Source organism: Crocodylus porosus, unplaced genomic scaffold (assembly GCF_001723895.1).
Source record: "Crocodylus porosus isolate Cpor-Errol unplaced genomic scaffold, CroPor_comp1, whole genome shotgun sequence".
Classification (NCBI taxonomy): Eukaryota; Metazoa; Chordata; order Crocodylia; family Crocodylidae; genus Crocodylus; species Crocodylus porosus.
Window position 1 is genome coordinate 1,409,260 of NW_017728910.1, and position 18,445 is coordinate 1,427,704.

The following is an 18,445-nucleotide window of genomic DNA, read 5'->3' on the forward strand; positions in this document are numbered from 1 at the left end:
CAGATTCCGCTTGATAGCAACAGCAGTTCTTACAGCACTAATCTTTTGACTTGTCAACTGAGAAACTTTCTTAATGAAAGTTTATTAAAAGAATTAGGGGTGCACCAATGGAGATTTTTTGGGCTGATATCGATGGCTGATTTTTAACGAGCCCTATTGGCCAATACCAGTCTGATTGCTGATATGCAGCCGGGCAGGTCTGACTGCTATTGTGGGGGAAGGGGAAGGGGGGAGGGAAGGAGTGTGGCAGGGGCTGATCGAGGCCCCCTCTGTGAGGGAGGGAATGGGGCTGGGGTAGGGGTAGGTGCTGTACAGCTGGGGCAGGGTATGGGACAGAGCCACAAATGGCTTGTTTGGGGAGCATGGGGGGTGGCTCCCATGTGCACCCCAGGAGGGTATAGGGGGCATGTGTCCCCAGATCTGCGTGGGGTGAGGGTGCTGCTGTGGGCTGGGGCTGGGGGCAGCACTGGGCCCCAGTGTGGGGGCCAGGCCAGGGCTGCTCTTGGGATGGGCGTTGGTGGCTCTGGGAAGGGGAGCTATGGAGAGGCTATGGTGAATTCTGGAGTGGCTGCAGTTCCCAGTCTCCCCGCCAGCACTACCACTGCCTGCCCTGAGTGCAGCCCAGCCCAGCCTCCTACCAAGAAGAGCTCAGTGCCACCCTCGCCCCAGCCCACAGCGGTAGCCCACCCTTGCATGGATCCAACGGCACATGCCTCCCATGCCTTCCTGAGGTGTGTGCAGTGGTGTGAGCCACCACTCCTCATGCCCCCCAGATGAGCTGCTTACAGCTCCATCCCATGCCCCGCCCCAGGTGTACAGCACCTGCCCCTGCCCCAGTCCCACTCCCTCCCTCACCACAGAGGGCCTCAATCTGCCCCTTCCCCCACATGTCCCTTTTATCACAACAGACTTACCAACCAGACCTGGCTGCTCTTCATGCTGTGGGGCTGCACTCCTGGCCACCTGCATGCTGTGCTGTGGCTGTGTGCACACACTGGCGTTTATCAGCAATATTATCGGCCATATCAGTCAAAAAAAATTGCTGCTGTTGTGAATTTTCCTTATTTTGGTGCCAGTGTGTCGGTGCATCACTAAAAAGAATAAAAAGGGTCTTCATAGTGCTGCTCCTAAAATCACAAATCTGGAAAAACCAGAATAACTTTGGTTTTCAGAAGAAGGGATTTTCTGCATTGTGAATTTTACATGGCTTTGGGATTTTGCCAGCTCTTAGAATCCCATAAATTTAAAGATGAAGAGTTAAATGCCAAATTAAAAAAATCCTGTTGAAATGTATGCTTTTACTAGAGATACTAGATATGTGTGTATTTGTGTCATAGTGCTGAGTGTTGTGCAGAGTTTTCAGTGAGTGCTATGAAGCAAATGCACTATTAATATAATTTCCTGAATAGGCTGTTACCTTACAGCAAAGCTTTCGTTAACCAAAGCCTTGGTTAACATTTATTTTACTCCTTTGCGTGTCAGATACTTGTAAATTTATCTCTCAAAGTTTTATCAGTTGACCACATCCTGCACAGAACATGTCTCCTGTAATGAGTTCTTATTGCAACTTGTCTTTACTAGCCCTCCAAAAAAACCCAACAAACCCTTTTTTTTAATGTTAACTAATCTTAGAGAAAACAAAACATTTGTAGTTTCAGTCCATATTATATGGGGAGAGCCTGGTATTTCGTTTGTCCCAGTAGCATGGATTGGAACTCTTGAATGCCTTGTCTTCATTAGGATTTCAGTTAAAATTGTCATCAATTAAAAAACACTTTTTTTCCCCCATGCTGCATAAGGTGTATGTATCTTTTAACAAAGTGCTGCACATTATGAATTCTTCATTGACTAAATGGCTAAACAGTTATGGCTGTTCATAACCTGAGACTGTAAGTAAAGACTTCAGGTTTTATCCATTTATGGTTACATTCTCTATTCTGTCCACTTAATGTATATTTCTTGTTCAGGAATTCAAGGAGGCCTGAGAGCAGCAGTATTTCTAGTGGAAATTAGACAAAAGGAAGGAAGGCAGTGGAGACGGGAAGTATCAAAATAACATCGCTAATTCAATCTGCATTTGTCTCTTTCAAAGCATGTCTCTGTTGAGTCAGCAACCTTTCCTTTCTTTGGTACTTACGTGCCTTAAGGGACAGGATGAACAACGGGAAGGGCTTCTAACATCACTGCAAAACCAAGTTAATCAGGTAAAACATACGTACAACACTGAGGCCTCTTCATTGTTTTTTGTTGCCATCAATTTCATATACACCAGGTACTGCCAAACTGAGGGAATGCTAGTGGATCAACATAGCAATTTTTTTCTGAAATCCACCAGAGAACAATCAGTTTTCATGTGCTACTTCAGTACAAATTAATAACAATAATTTTCTTCCATATTCTTGCCCATCCCAGGTACAATCCAGTTCTATGTTCCCCATCCTTATTTCATTTCCTTCCATTTCTACTGTTGCCACCTGGCCCCTTCTCCTTTTTCCGACTGTATTCTGACTTACCCTGAATTCCAACATTCCATCCTTGTTGACATTAGACTGTTCAGTGGAGTGGAACAAAGGAGCGGCAACCACAGTCAAAGAACTGTGTATTTAGCTCTTGGTGAATAATTTGCTATAGTATTTGAAGGAAAGGATTCTTTTAGCAGATGCATTAAAAAACCCTCCTTTATCTTTTTGATAGAACAGCACAAAAGCATTGAAGTGGAAAAAATACTGTATTGATTCCAGTTCTTTGGTAGGATTAAGTAAATTAAATTGGTAAATAAATGATCAAACTCAAACTTGGCAGAGGCATGAAGATGAAAAATGAGACTTTTCATGGCTCTTTAAATATAATAATTTATCCAGAAATGATCAGAAATATTTTACTTTTAAAGAGGGAAACATGACTTTTAATCAAACTGTTATTCTTAGATCTTAAGTAACTGGAGGGAAGAACGATATCAGGATGATGTTAAAGCTAGGCAGATGATGCATGAAGCCTTACAGCTGCGTCTTAATTTGGTAAGAAAAATGTGTTTATACATTTTTTCCCTGCTTTTATATTACCTAAGCTTGAAAACAGCCATTGTTAAAAATGACTTTGGAGTTGATTGTATGAGGCAAAAGAGAGAGGATATTCAAGAGCCTTCAATGCTTCTTCCGTGTGTTTATCTGAGCAGCTTCCACTGCAAAATCCATATCTAACAGGTTCATCCCTTTCTCTTTTTCCTGTCTTCTTGCCTTTCCTCCTCTCCCTGCAGTATCATTAAAGCTTATTACAAATGTGCCATTTTTTCCTGGAAGTTGAAAGCCATCATCCATACTCACAAACAGCCCAGCATATGTTAATAGTAAATCATAGAGGATTACTCAGAACCAGGCACTCATTACAGCTGAGATTTTCAAAGTTCACTTGTCATTGGCAGCTGTTTGGTTAAATCTGCTACTCAGCTTTGACAATTTCAACCACAGGATTTCTAACGTAAAAGTTTATCCAAAAGCAGGACTTGGAGCAGCTGTTTTGTTTAATTTTAATACAACTTCCAATAAATATTTAGCTCAGAAGAGCAGCTGATTGCTGAAAGCAATACGTAACTCCAAAATGCAGCAGCCCCATAATAAGAGAGCACTTGGATGTGGACAGGTATCATATTTCAGCTGAAGGAAGAGTACTGTTAAACCTTACTATCTACAGGTCTGCTTTCATTGAAACCAGTAGCGCACATGTTATGGATGTTGGCAATGCGTGGTTAGTTGTGTACTGGACTTATTGTGCAAACCTACGGATCTCTTCCTTATTTTAGAAACAAGGAAGTTGCAAGCAGAAGTGACAACAACTGGTGCTAAATATGAATAGTCTGTTTGCAAATGAAAGCATCTGGATTGTCTGGTTGATGCTGCTTGGCAACACACTTGAATGAAAGAATAAAAATTTCAAAATAAAATGAAGACAGTTTTTTGGAGGATTGGCCTGTAGAAATACTGAAGTATCTTCCTAGGGTAAACAGGGTAAAAATTCTGGATTCTGAGAAGTCTGCAGTGCAGGAAAACAACTGTGGAGTCCAGGATCTTTTAAACATTTAGTTTTCATGATTAAATTGTGTCTACATACTGAGTGAAGCAACAAATAAAGACTCGTACCAAAAATTAGCTGGTTTTCCTCCACCATAATTTTGAGAATGTTCGTAGATAGCCGATGTGTTAGGATTACTGCTTTTCAAACTAACCTGAATAGTTTTATTTTTTTGCACTTCCTTGTTTCTTTCTGTTTTCTTTTATTTATGCAGCTTGCAATCCTTTTGGGATGGGGGACAATCTTTGTAATGTGCTTGAAACATGGCTTAGGTATCCAGATTGTAGCCATATTGGTTTAGAGGAAAAAGCAATCTGGGCTCATGGTAGAGCTGATATCTTTTATTAAACCAACAAGATTTTTACCAAAAAAAATCTTTAATTACAAGCTTTCTAGCACAAAATCCCTTTATCATGCATTGGAGAAAAGATTGTAAAAGTTCTCATGGATAGAAATGAAAGTTCACATTTCATAGGATTTCACAGAGGAGTCAATAGATGGAAAATTCCTCTGGGCAGGCAGGTCTTAGCTGTTAAAGACTCTCTCACCTCTCTTGTGAGGTTCTGTGATGATGCAGATTAGCTTAGTATACTGGGGCCTTGGTGTCTGGTTGGAGTTCCTGGCTTTTACTACTATGCTAATCTGCTTGCTAAATTGAGGGAATAATCTGTTTGCTTTCCGAGTTAAGCCTAAGGGTTATGTGTCCAAGATTTGTACCAGTTTTTGTCTTAAGTCTTCAGAAGCTATATATCTGGGGTTTTCTGTTTGTTTTATGCAGCACAGAAGCAGGTTCTTAGGACTAGGGAGACGTCTGAATCTGGAGGAGGAACGAGTACCAGTAATGATGATGATTTAGTGCAGTAGTTTTCACCCTGTGGTCTGTGGACCCAAGGAGTTTGTGAAAGATGGCTATGATGAATCAAAACTATATGAATACCCATACATACAATTCAGAAGGGTCTGCACCTCCATTTGAAATTTTTTAGGGGGTTGGAAGTGAAAAAAGGTTGAAAACGGGCTGTGCAAAGCTTCAGTTGCTGATCCGATTCAGTGGAGATTCGGCCATTCGGCCCTATTTGGTGGCCAAATCGAATCAGGAGATACTTTAATCTATCCAAATCGATTTGGAGATTCAGAGATTCAGAGATTCAGACATAGACATTAAATGTTTTTTCTATATACCTCTAGGTAGCAGGTGGTTCATGAATGCTGTGATACTGGGGCAGATGGAACAGCCCACAGGTACACTCCCTAGTGCACTTGGCAGCAGACTTGGAAGTGGACCAGAAGCACTTCCAGTCCACTTCCAAGTCTGCTGGGAAGCGTGCAGGAGGGACCCCCCATGCTCCCACAGCTCAGCGACTGGTGCCCCCTGGGTTGGGGGTGCACCTGGTGTCCCCCTGCAGCTGATCGCTGAGCTGGGTGGGGAGCTCCCTGGCGGAGCCAGGAGTGGACCGGAAGTACTTCTGGTCCACTTCCGGGTTTGTCGCCGAGCATCCGGGGGCCCCTCCATGTTCCATCCATTCCAGCATCACAGTGTTTATGAGCTGCTCCTGGTTTGAAATGAAATGCACCAATAAAAAAAAACCAAGTAAATGTCAAGGTCATCCATATAGGAATTGTCATAAAACAGGAAAACATACTTTCTCTGTTCAGCTTTGTGAGACCTACACTGTGAGAAGTTCCATCAGGGGCACTTGCTAGATCATTTCTGCTGTTTGCACCATCTAAGCTTTGGAAAAGGAGTTGGACAGACCAAAAAAAGGTCCCAAAACAGCAATTGTGCCCTAGATTCTGGAGCATTTCTGTTACACTGATGAACAAAAGTTAGAGCCTGTTGCAGCCATGACAATCTAATTTTGAGTAGCTGTCATCAGCTGAATGGACGCTTAGTAATGGCTTCTTTTTCATATTTTCTATTATTGCACAATAGCAACATTAAATATTTTATCTTAAGTTTGGACGTAAAGAAAAGTGACACATCTGCAATGATTTAATTCAATGCGTTAGAAGTCTGAGAGTCTTTTCAAGGACTATGGTGGGTGTCGCTTCAAGTTTTAAACTGGAAACTGTTATTACAACCTGGACAGTATTGAACTTAACAATTACATATTTTTAATGCACTTTTCTATAATTCATTTGCAACATTTAGGTGGGTGGAATGTTTGACACTGTGCAGAGAAATACACAATGGACTACTGACTGGGCCCTTCTGCTTCTTCAGATAATTACTTCAGGAACTGTTGATATGCAAACCAACAAGTATGTCTGTAACACTTATAAATAACGTATTATGTCTGCAATGATTTGGATATATATTTCATATTTATGCTCTTTTTACTAATCAGGACCATAACTTGGTGAAGCACTCTGTTCAAGAAAGCAACTAAGCAAGTATTAAGCTCTCTCCTTAAATATTTTCTGAACAGGCATGTGCTTAAGCTCATACTTAGGTGCTTCCCTAAATCAGTGTCCAAAATAGCTAATAACAATTTACATGATGTCACTATATAATGTGGCTCAGAGATACGTAGATATGACTATATACTGATTTTGTCACTCATCTGCAGGTGTACGTCATGTCTGTTGGATTTGTATGTTCATAAAATGTGCTTGAAAAATCTGGTCCCATAAACATGTTTGAACACATTTATAGTCTTTGCTATAATCTGATTCTTGTGAACTTCTGATACTCATGCTATGTGATAAATATGTAATTAACTAGAAGTATCACTATTGCTCCTCAAAAAGCAACCTCAAACTTGTCTTTTTCCCCTTGTAGTGAATTATTCACAACGGTGCTTGATATGCTCGGTGTTCTGATCAATGGAACCTTAGCTTCTGATCTATCAACTGCATCCCAGGGTGGGTCTGAAGAGAACAAAAGAGCATACATGAATTTAGTGAAAAAGTTGAAAGTAAGTTTGGACCTGTGATTTTAACTTGTGCACTCCTGAATTGCATCTCTTAATTCTTAAATCAAGGTTGTTTTCAGTTTTCTCTGATTTAAAAAAAAAAAAAAGGGGGGGAGTCAATAAAGCAGCAGTAGCAATAGTGGGAAGGAGAAGAGAGTTTAAAAGAATGGGAATACGGGCTGGACAGAGTATAGAGTTTTGCATATTCATTTGTAATGGTTCCGAAATTGGATATTTCAAAAACAAGTTCTGTGTCCCTTTTAGTTATGTTGGAGATTTCTCAGATTAGTATTTCACTTATGTCCCGCTGCTGAAATAAAATTTTAAAAAGCTCAGAAATCATTTTATAACAGCAGAAAGATTGTGCTCTCAAACATCTAATTACATTTGGTATAAGTAAAAGGAAATGATTAATTTAGAGAATCTTGAAACTGTGAAAGCATTGTAACATTTGTACTTCTCTGTTTTCTTTTAGAAAGAATTAGGAGACAAGCATTCAGAAAGTATTGACAAAGTTCGCCAGCTGCTACCTTTGCCAAAACAGACCTGTGACATTATTACTTGTGAACCAATGGGATCTTTGATTGACACAAAGGGAAACAAAATTGCAGGATTTGACTCCATAGATAAGAAACAGGCAAGAGTAAATGTTTACTCTAAAATGTCATTTTTATTATGACTTTCTCTTGCATCTGGAAGTCAAATAAATATTTTGTGTAACTTTAGAGCATATGAATACAGAAGTATTATACGTCTGTTAAGCAGTAATTCCAAGGAAGTATATTATATTCCTGGTATTTCATCCATTCTAATGGAATATTCTTTAAATAGCAGAGATGAATAATTTGTCTTTTTCTAAGCTATAACTAAAATTGTAGTTATGGTATAAAGCCGACAGAAGAAATGGGCCCTCTTGGTAGACTGAAGGTTGTCAGCTTCATGGAACAGTATTGTTAAAAACTCATTTCAAGATCCCTGGGGGTTTTTTTAATATCAAATATGTTTTATAAGCATACAATGTTTACTCTTATTTAGATGAACTGTATGAAAATTTGCATGCAATCAGCAAAAACTATCCATCTTGAAATAATTTACTAATTGCAGTTTTTTTGAGCAGTTTGGATAGCTGGTTTTAAATAGTTTGTCTATCAAGAAGAGTGAAATTTTGCTTTTCTTAATTGTTCACTTTATTTGGGTGTTCACTTATATGCACAAAACTGGGCATGCAAAACCCATACAATTTATATTGAATAAAAGGTTGCTGTGAACCCCTATGAACTAGAGGTGCAGACAGGAATGACAACTTTTGCGTGATCTAGCCACAGAAATTAGTATATAGTTGTGACCAAACAAGTGTACAGCTGCAGACAGCTTTAAAAAATGGCTGATCAATCTGACCCCTCATTGCATGAGGTTTCAGATAATAATGGTTCAAAATGAAGCGTCTTTTGTAACTTGTGTATGCTGAGCTCCCAGCCTGCCAGTGTTTTCAGAATAGGAGGGGGAGAAGGGAACCGAAGGAGTTCGCTCTGGGTTTTTTTTAGGCTCTCCGTCCCCCCTCTGGGAGGTGGTGCAGGTGTATTGGAGCCCCCCTGAGGTGAGGGGGGGCTACAATTCACCCACTCCACCTTTTAGCACCAGCTGGCAAACCCCAAGAATAAGCTTCATCCACTGCCTCCCCAACCTCCCAATCTTTAAACAGCAAGCGCTGGCAGAGAGCCCTGGCTGTTGCTGTGGGACCCTGGCTGCAGCTTGGGGTAACCTTGTAACTCTGGACATTTCACAAATCATTCTGAGTTACAGCTAGGAGCTGCACTTCTGTCTGTACTCTAAAACACAGAGTGTACCATCTATTTAGTGTTGAAATTATATTGTGAAATGAGGCAGTCTTGACTACCACCAGATATGCATATTGAACAGGAGAATAATGAATGACTATTGGGTACCACATTTAATTCTGAGCAAAACTTTCCCTGTGGGGCACAGCTATCCATCCTGTTCAACAGCAGCTCCTAAATATGGCATGTGCCCCCTGCCTGAAGTGCTTAGCTGCTGAGCAAAAGAGAATGGACATTTAACAATCACTTAAGATGCAGAAACAGGAGGCTAGCATTTTCATTTGCCTAAAGCAAAGCAAGAGCACTTTGGCTCTTGAAAGTGTGAGGAATTCTGTTCTTGAAAACTAGGTGTATTTGGGCAAAACAAGGAATCTTCTCATTTTTTAATAGTACCAGCTGGATGTGGAATGTCAGGAACACATTTGGGGGATTTAAGTGACTGCAGACACTTCCTAAACTGAACAATATAGACAACCTTCTGTAGATTAATAGTTCTCAGAAAACTATCCAGCTTTATACCACAAATTTGCATGTTTTTTCAGCTAAATCAGATTTTGCAGTGGAAAAGCTTAAATAATAACTTCTTTTCAGGTATTGTGGTACCTTGAAATGAGGATGACATACCAGTAGTGTTGGTATAGATTTAACAATTTCAGCAGTATACTTGGCTTGGGATCCTTAGTGGTTCCTTTGATCTATCACTTGTTTGCTATAAGATGGAGAAAAAACTGCAAGAAGAGGCAGTGATATCTGGATTATACATTGTGGATTCTGTGCACTATGGAGACATGCATATGTAGGGTTTTTGTTTAATTAAGATCAGGCGTTTTTTTTCCAAGGGGAATGCAGCTTTTTATTTTACAATCTTGGTACTGCATTTCCTGCACTGGAGTTCTGACATTTATTCAGATTCATTTAAAGTACAGAAATAGTTGGGGAGTGTTTTAGACTCATGCTTTAATCTGCTGATCAACAGTTTTTTGTTAGACTATTTTTTTTTCTGATACTTGTTTTGTTTGCATGTCAGATGGAACATAAGGTATTAATTTTAGAAAATAATCACATTTTCTAAATGTGCTATATAGTATTCCTGGCTATCAGCCTATAATACTATGAAAACATAACATGGTTCTAACAAGTGCCAGCCTTGTACACTGATTGAATCTTTACCCAAATAAGTAATTGATATTTCTGGTACTGGACAAAATAAATCCTAAAAGAGACTTATACATGATGGTGTACAATGGCAGGTATTTCATGTTGCTTGGTTGTTATCCTGTAACTTTAGGAGTGTTGATATGCTTTTATTTTGAGACAGGGCCTGCAGGTATCAACAAAACAGAAGGTGTCCCCTTGGGATTTATTTGAGGGACATAAAAATCCTGCTCCTCTCTCCTGGGCTTGGTTTGGTACAGTTCGTGTTGACAGGAAAGTAATAAAATATGAGGAGCAGCAGCATCTTCTGCTATACCATATGCATCCAAAACCCAAGCCAAGAAGCTACTACCTCGAGCCATTGCTGCTACCTCCAGAAGAGGAAGAGGAAGAGCCTACTACACCCGTCTCTCAGGAACCAGAAAGAAAATCAGCAGAGCTGTCGGATCAGGGAAAACCTAGCACAGATGACGAAAAGAAATCAAAGGGCAGGAAAAGAAAGACTAAAACAAATTCAAGAGCTGATGTAAGTGTCTATATGTCTAGGTCTCTGACTTAATGGCTTCTTGCTGCTAAATTCTCTCACATCTTCTCAAGTTGCTTGGCACCCTGCAGGACTGAGCCCCAAAAAGAAATGAAGGTGAAAGTTTGACGAAAATACAAAGTTACCAAATAAGGATACCAAGTGGATGGATGTACCAAAATGTTATTGTAATGGACTAATATTTGAATATTAACAGAAATTTGCTGAAACATGCTAGACTAGATCAGGATTGTCAGGCATACTCATGCATGCTTACTATCTAGTCTTTTGTTTGCTTTAGAGAAGCATCTCTGATATATTTTGGATTCACTGTCAAATTGCCCTCAGTTCAAGGTGTATTCGGAATGTGGGCTTTTATTCAGGTCTGTCTCTTTCAAATAGAAATTCCACAACTATGTCATAAGTAGGGCTGTGCCAAACAGCAGCAGCCCGTTTTGACCGGTGTTTCAATGGAACAGTGTTCCATTCCAAATTTTGTTTAGATTCAAAACAGCTGTTCTGTTCTGTTCCATTGAAACGGCGAAACTTTCGATATTTCACCCATTGGATAATGGGGAAGGTCAAAACAGCCTATAACTTTGTCATTTCTGGCCTGATTTGGATGAAACTTGCAGGAATGAGGGCATGAAGACAGCCAAGTTCCAAGGAGATAGGTGCAGGGGTTTGAGGGGAAACTGTACCGCAAGCTGCGGACAAGCAAAACTCATGACGTGAGTGATGCTGTGTGTTAAGGTGCAGCAGGGTGAAAGTTGCAGGCCTGCTAGCCCTTGCTGAGGCCACAAAGCCTGCCAGCTGTCAAGGAGATAGGTGTAGGGGGAGTCTGGGGCCCTGCACCCCTAGCTGCTGACAGGCAAAACTCGTGACATGGAGCCAGCGCAACTGCTGCTTCTCATCAGGCAGCAGGACTGAAGATCTCTCATCACTTGCTAGCATAGACCTGGGGGTAATAATTGACCATGGTATGAACATGAGCTGACAGTGCAGTGCTGTAGCCAGGAGGGCCAACAGTACCCTGGCATGCACCAATTGATGCAGCTCCAGCAAAACCAGCCCCCTGCACCAAGCAGGAAAAACAACTGATTGATGCATGCCAGGGTATTGTTGGCCCTGCTGGCTATAGCATCACACTGCTGGCTTATGTTCATACTGTGGTCAATTATTACCTCCAGGTCTGTGATGGCAAGTGATGGGGGATCTTTAGTCCTGCTGTCTGATGAAAGGCAGCAGTTGCACAAGCACCCATGTCACGAGTTTTGCCTCTCAGCAGCTAGGGTTGCAGGGCCCCAGAACCCCCCTGCATCCATCTCCTTAACAGCTGGCAGGTTTTATGGCCACAGCAGAGCCTAGCAGCCAGGTCTGCAGTGGTTTTTTCCCCCCCTCCCCCCCCATGCCCCAAGACAGACACAGTTACATAGGCACCCATGGCACTAGTATTGCCTATCAGCAGCTGACTTTGGGGTACAGTTTCCCCAGCCCCCCTGCACCTAATTCCATGCATCTTAGTAAGCTTTTTGGCCTCCACAGGGGCTAGCATGCCTGCAGTTTTGACCTTGCTGTGGCTTAACACATACACGTGACACAAGTTTTGTTTTCAAGACTTTGGGGTGCAGTTTCTCTAACCCCCCTGCACCTATCTCCTTGGAGCTTGGCTGTCTTTATGCCCTCAGAAGGTGCTACCATTCCTGCGAGTTTCATCCAAATCAGGCCAGAAATGACAAAGGTATAGGCTGTTTCAACCTTCTCCATTATATCTTATGGGCAAAACTTCAAAACAGTGTCGAAATGACAAAACAATTTGACTTGCCTTGTTTTGTTTTGAGACTGTTTCCATGATATCTGTTTCATTTTGATTTTGCTGTTTCGACCTTGAAATGAGTCGAAAAAGCATTGAAACAAAACTGGTGATGAAATTTCACACAGCCCTAGTTATAAGAGCTCACTTTTAACTATACAATAAAATCTGTTTCAGTGAAGTTGACTTTCCTATGGAATTTGTTTCAGATTTTTCCTAGATTTTTGTGTTATTATTCTTGTAGTTTGATTTATTTGTTTTTGGGGTGGAGATTAGATTGCTGTGTTAATGATTTTCATAAATAGGAGGGAGTGGTACACAAACATGCATATTATATAGCTCCTTATGTTGTAAACACAATCTTCTGCTTGATTTTTCCCTTCTCCGGAAGCTAAAGCTTGTAATTCATTATTGAATAGAAAGCATACAATTTCTAGCACTCTTTCTTCAAGTAATAGCAGTGTTTTTGTCACTGCATCCTATATACTGTAGAATAAAGCCAGCTGTAGGTTAACTATTTTACTGAATGCACATTTAATGGGGATTTATTGTAGCCGTTTTTCTTTTTTGCTCTTTTCACTGTTTCCTTATATAGCATGCATAATTTACAGTATTAGTATAAAACTAAAAGATGAAATAGGGTGGGACCTCTAACAAAGTTTTTCATTCTTAATTACCTGTAGGTAGTTAGTCACTTAATCTATTTTACACTATAGTAAACTACAATAGGAACTGCCCCAAAGCCTTTAATAATTTAGTAAGAAAATTGTCATTATTTATGAGTAAATAGAGTATGAATGTCCGTAACATTCCCTTTTACTGTGTGTTTTAAGGAATATCCACAGAATAACATATACAGAGTGCCTCCCACTTATTCACCAATTTCGTCTCAGATGATGCACCATCCCCAGTCTGCCCTGTGGGGCTATAACATTATGGGACAGCCACAGCAGCCAGGTTTTTTTGTTCAGAACCAGCCCCTTCCATCAGGTAGGTGTGATCTTTGGAAGTAAATGCGGATATGTTACTGCTTGTATAAGAATTTTGTCAGCAATTTTGTCTTATTCTTCCCTTTTCTTGCCTTTTATCTTTTACTTTGGTCCTAAGTGAAATGTGACTGCTGATTCAGTGAGTTCTGCTTCTTTTGTTCGTTTTATGTAAGGTACTATTCTCTCAGCTAAAAATATCCTCAACTTAAAATATAGCTCCTATTAGCAATGGCATATAGAATTCATAGACTGGAGAAAAATATCTTACTGCAAACTTTAATAAAGTGTTAGAAGAAAAATTCTGGCACAGTGGTGACAGATCATTTCCTATAGGTAAGATGGGAACACTAACTTTAAAAAGAAAAAAAAAGGGAAAAAAAACCACCCTATTTTTACCTATTTCCTTTTACCTTTGCTCATGATCAATATTTTAATAGTAGTCCAATCACAATCCTTAATTTGTTATGAATCAATTAGTCCCTACTATAAGATAAGTGTTATGGAATAATGAATTTGCATGCCACGTGTGTTTTTGTAAGTGGTGGTTGTTTCTCTCAATTTATATTCACATAGCCAGGTTAAGTATTTTACGTGCTCTAGAGGGCAGTACAATATTTTTTTTTATATTTTAAGAAATAGTTTCCATATCACTAAGAAACATACAAGAGAAGAATGTTTATATATTTAGTTATAGAAATATACATACAAATATATTTTTTCTGAATATGGATCTTATTTTAGGGAAAAGTCTTCAGACAACAGCAGGAAACCATAACAAAATAAGGAAACACTGTTAAAAGGAACTACATATGATGTCAGTTTTCTTTCATGCTAGTACACATGAATTTTTGTCTGACAGTACATAGTACATAAGGCCATTTAGCCCCTAGTGTGCAGGGTATAATGGACTTGTTCAACTGTATGCTGATATAAAATTGCTGACTTCCTGCTTTTGACCTGATATGTAGAATGCTTTATTTTTCAACAGAAAACATTGCTTTGCTACCGTTAGTACCAGTTTAATGTTCCTGTATCATGTTATCTTCAAAGCCATTTTACAACCAACCTAATGCTCAGCAAAAGTCCTGTAAAATAGAGGCAGATGGGAGTATTTTAAGGAACTAGACATGGGAACTGAGAATCAGTGTCATAAATGCAGGAGTTCAGGCCTTGCAGTCCTGGCCCTCAGCTGCATGACAGGCACAGCACTGCTTTACAGACCTTAGTCTTTTAGTCTATTGGAGCAATGGTAAATAGTCTTAGAATAGGTGATACTCCTGCATTTTTAGAGAGACTTAAGTAATAAAAGAATTGTTAAAAGCAACCAATTTTACAACCTTGTATGTGCAAATTCCTTCTATTCCTCTCCTTTGATTTGCCTCACTTCTTCTACCTCATTTCTGTCTTGTCTTGTACCTGTCATTGGGTACAATGCTAAATGTAGCTAAGCCTACAGAAGAGGAAGCCAAGCTATCTTAGCTATATACCAAGTCATTGGTAAAGAACTGATGTACACATACAAATTTAGCAGTTTGGGAAAATGAATATCTCTAATGAGTGCAGGGGAAATGGAGTGCTCAGGCAATAGAAACTTCTTTTTTCATTTTTCACATAAGTAAGAGAGGACTAAATCCTTCTCTGTCCAAATCCGCTTGATGATTCAAACAGTTGCTTTTCTCTGCCTTCTTTTCATGATGATCATATATTTTATTATTTGAAATGGTACTGGCTCTTTGCATTTAGAAAATGATCTTAGACTAGCATAGTGTCTGGAGTATTGTTTTTTGTATCTTGATTATTAGAAGGCCATGAAAAGAATGCATCTTGTGAAACCAGTTCCTTAGTTTGTTCCCTTTTCATTGTAAGCTGAGCAGTAAACAGAGCAGTGGCTCTGGAATAAACAGCTCAGGTGTGGGACTGCCTTGAAGTGGCTTTTCTCTGTGTTAGTGACTTGGGGTGGCTGATCGCTGCTAAAGTGTTTGCCTAAGACCTAGTGTATGTTTGAGGCGTCTCTTCTCTTCCTCTCCCACTTCTTCCCATGCGTGATTGCTTTTTTCTACTCTTTCTTTTTTTTTCTTTTTTTTCTCTCTCCCTTTGTTTCTTTTTTTTCTTCCCCCTTCTGGAGTGATTAAGTGATCTTTCTCTGAATGGGGCTGGTTTAGGTAATTGAGGGGTAGAGCTAGGATAAGGCAGCCTTATAAAAAGGCAGCCCATGGGAGTAGCAAACAGATAGGTGGTTTGCCCCAGGAGGGAGCCAGGGAACAGAAGATTGAGTGTGGGCAAGGGCCCTGGTGTGGGTGCTTAGTGTGTAGGTTCTTGTGTTGTGTCTTTTTTCCTCCTTTCCTCCCCACCCCTTTATTTTTTTAAATCCTTATAGCATAGGTTTTATCCAGGGAGCAAAGGAGGCACAAACAGAATCTGGATCAGCTGTTGTGACCTGTGTGGGATGTACCATGTTTGTGTTCCTCCCAGAAGGTCAGGAACACTTCATCTTTACCAAATGTAAGCTGGTGCCTACAATGGAGGAGTGGATTCACAGATTTGAAGCATGGGTATCCATCCTGCATTGCTTCCAGGACCAGGAAGATTACTTGAATAAGAATTATGACAGGCTAGTACTGGAGAGGCCAAAGGACAATGAGAAGGGGGTAGCATGTGACTACTCGAAGAAGGAGGGCCCCCAGAATTAGAGTAGATTGAAGTCATCAACTTCTTTCAAACATTTTGTGGTGGAACTTCTGAGGAAGAGGCAGAGGAGAGGACATCTGCAGTCATTGGGCAGAAGAGGCAGCAGCCTATGGAGCAGGAAATGAAAGGCCCCAAGGACAGGGGCTCCTGGACAGCTGCACCAAGAAGAAAGAGAAAAGTGGTAGTGGTTGATAACTCTCTTCTGTGGAAGGACAGTGGCATCAATCTGTTCTCCAGATTGGGGGGCCTGGGTGGCATGCCTGGAGCCCAAATTCAGGATGTCACAGTGTGTCAAAGTTTCTACATCATTTGGACTGCTACCCATTCCTGCTTGCCCATGTAGGCATCAATGATACTACCAGTAATGACACTGACCAGGTTAGAGATGTCTGTGAGACTCTTGGCAGGAGGATTAATCTTGGAGCACAACTGATGTTCTTATTGATTCTTCCCCTGGAAGGCAGAGACTGTTGTATCCTGGAAGGGAATGTGTAGCTGAAACTGGCATTAATGTGAAGGCTTGGCTTCTTCAACCATGGGTGGGGAAGGGCTGCTATCAAGAGATGGGATCCATTTGACAAGAATAGGGAGGAGCATATTTGGGTGTTATCTGGCCAGCCTAATAAGGGGCCTTTAAACTAGGTTCGATGGGGAATGGTGATCAAAACCCTCTAGCAACAAGGCATGCTGTCCGGGGGGAAGGGCTTAAAGAAGCAACTTAGCTCTGGGAAAGGGCCAGAGAGCTACAGGACTGCAATAAGTGGCACAAAAGGGAAGAAAGGAGGTCAAAATGCAAAATGTCTGATGCATGTATACAAATACGAGAAATATGGGGAATAAACCAGATGAGTTGGAAGCTGCAGCCTGTGAAAATGACTACCATCTGAATGGCACAACTGAGACCTGGTGGGACAGCTTTTATGACTAGAAATGTGAACCCTGAGGATTTCACTCTGTTTTGGAAGGACAGGGTAGGAAAAAGGATGGTGATGTTGCCTTGTATGTTAGAAAGGCATACACTAGTTCCTCGGTTCAGGAGGAAGGTGGCAGCAAAGTGGAATGCATTTGGGTAGAAATGAAAGGTGTGGGGATTTATTATAGGTTACCTAATCAGAAAGAGGAGGTAGATGAGGCATTCTTCAAGCACATGATGAATCTATCCAAAAGCTATGGATACTGGTACTGATAGGAGACTCCCATTTTTCCAAACATCTGCTGGAAGAACATTGCAGCCAAATATAAAATATTGAGCCAGTTCCTAGCTTGTGTAGAGGACAACTTTGTCTTCCGGAAACTAGAGGATTCAACTAAGGGATCATCTATCTTGTATCTTCAACAGAGAAGAACTGGTGGAGGACGTGAAGGCGATGGGTAACTTGAGAGGCAGCAATCATGATTTGATAGAATTCCAGATCCCAAGACAGGCTGGGGGAGGAGATAACAGAAGAGACAGAGAGCTTGGATGGTTGGATGGCAGCTCTATGGAAAAGGACTTGGGAGTCTTGGTAGACCACAAACTCAATACAAATCTGTGATATGCAGCAGCTACACAAAAGGCAAATAAGGTTTTGGACCGCATCAATAGAAGCATTAGGTGTAAGACATAGGAGGGGATAGTATCTCCCTAGTTGGCACTAGTTAGGCCTCATCTGGAGTACTGTGTGCAGTTTTGGGCTCCACATTTCAAAAAGGACACAGAGAAGTTAGATAGGGTCCAGAGGCAGGCAGCAAAGATGATCAAGGGCTTGGTCCTGTGAGGCTGAAGGAGCTAGGTATGTTTAGCTTGTGGAAGAGGCACTGAAGAGGGGACATGATTGCTATCTTTAAGCACTTGAAAGGCTGCCATGAAGAAGAGAGAAAAGCACGTGGACCAGTAGCTTTAAGTTGCAGCAAAGTAAATTTAGATTGAAGTACTTTTTTTCTGGATATGCACTGTTAGAATAGTGAGGCAGTGGAATAGACTGCCTAGGGAAGTTGTGGACTCTCCATCACTGGAGATGTTCAGAAAGAGGTTGGACAGCAACTGGTTGGGAATGATCTAGGCATAGCAATGCCTGTTTTCTACCATGTGCGTTTCCCATGCTTCTGAGCTTAATCTCTTCTGCTATAGGTGTCAGGGTGTTTTTAAACCTTCACAGAGGCATTGGATGTTGGCTACAGTCAAGGCTAGGGACTTTAACTGGGGCATGCCAGTTCTCCTGCTAGGAGCAAAGCTCAAGGTTTAAGGCTAGAGGGTCTTGCTGCTCTGCTCAGGGTCTGATTGAATGCCATACTAATGGCCAGGAAGGAATTTTACCCCATGGTCAGATTGGTATGGACTGTATGTGTGTGTGTGTGGGGGGGTGGTTCTGTTCCTCTATAGTGGGGGGTTTCATAGATTTCATAGATTTCATAGACATTAGGGCTGGAAGGGACCTCGGGAGATCATCGAGTCCAGCCCCCTGCCCAAAGGGCAG

The 18,445-nt window shown here is 41.0% G+C and overlaps 1 protein-coding gene across 3 annotated transcripts in view; it reads left to right on the top strand.

Moving 5' to 3' along the window:
• Positions 1-18,445, top strand: part of MED12L (mediator complex subunit 12 like) — a 300,171-nt gene that overhangs the window by 242,680 nt on the left and 39,046 nt on the right. For all 3 annotated transcript variants that reach the window (XM_019532585.1, XM_019532586.1, XM_019532587.1), the window contains exons 31-37: positions 2,093-2,204; positions 2,928-3,017; positions 6,221-6,330; positions 6,851-6,986; positions 7,459-7,620; positions 10,140-10,502; positions 13,146-13,302. In XM_019532585.1, coding sequence (XP_019388130.1) covers positions 2,093-2,204; positions 2,928-3,017; positions 6,221-6,330; positions 6,851-6,986; positions 7,459-7,620; positions 10,140-10,502; positions 13,146-13,302 — 1,130 coding nt within the window. The remainder of the gene's footprint in view (positions 1-2,092; positions 2,205-2,927; positions 3,018-6,220; positions 6,331-6,850; positions 6,987-7,458; positions 7,621-10,139; positions 10,503-13,145; positions 13,303-18,445) is intronic.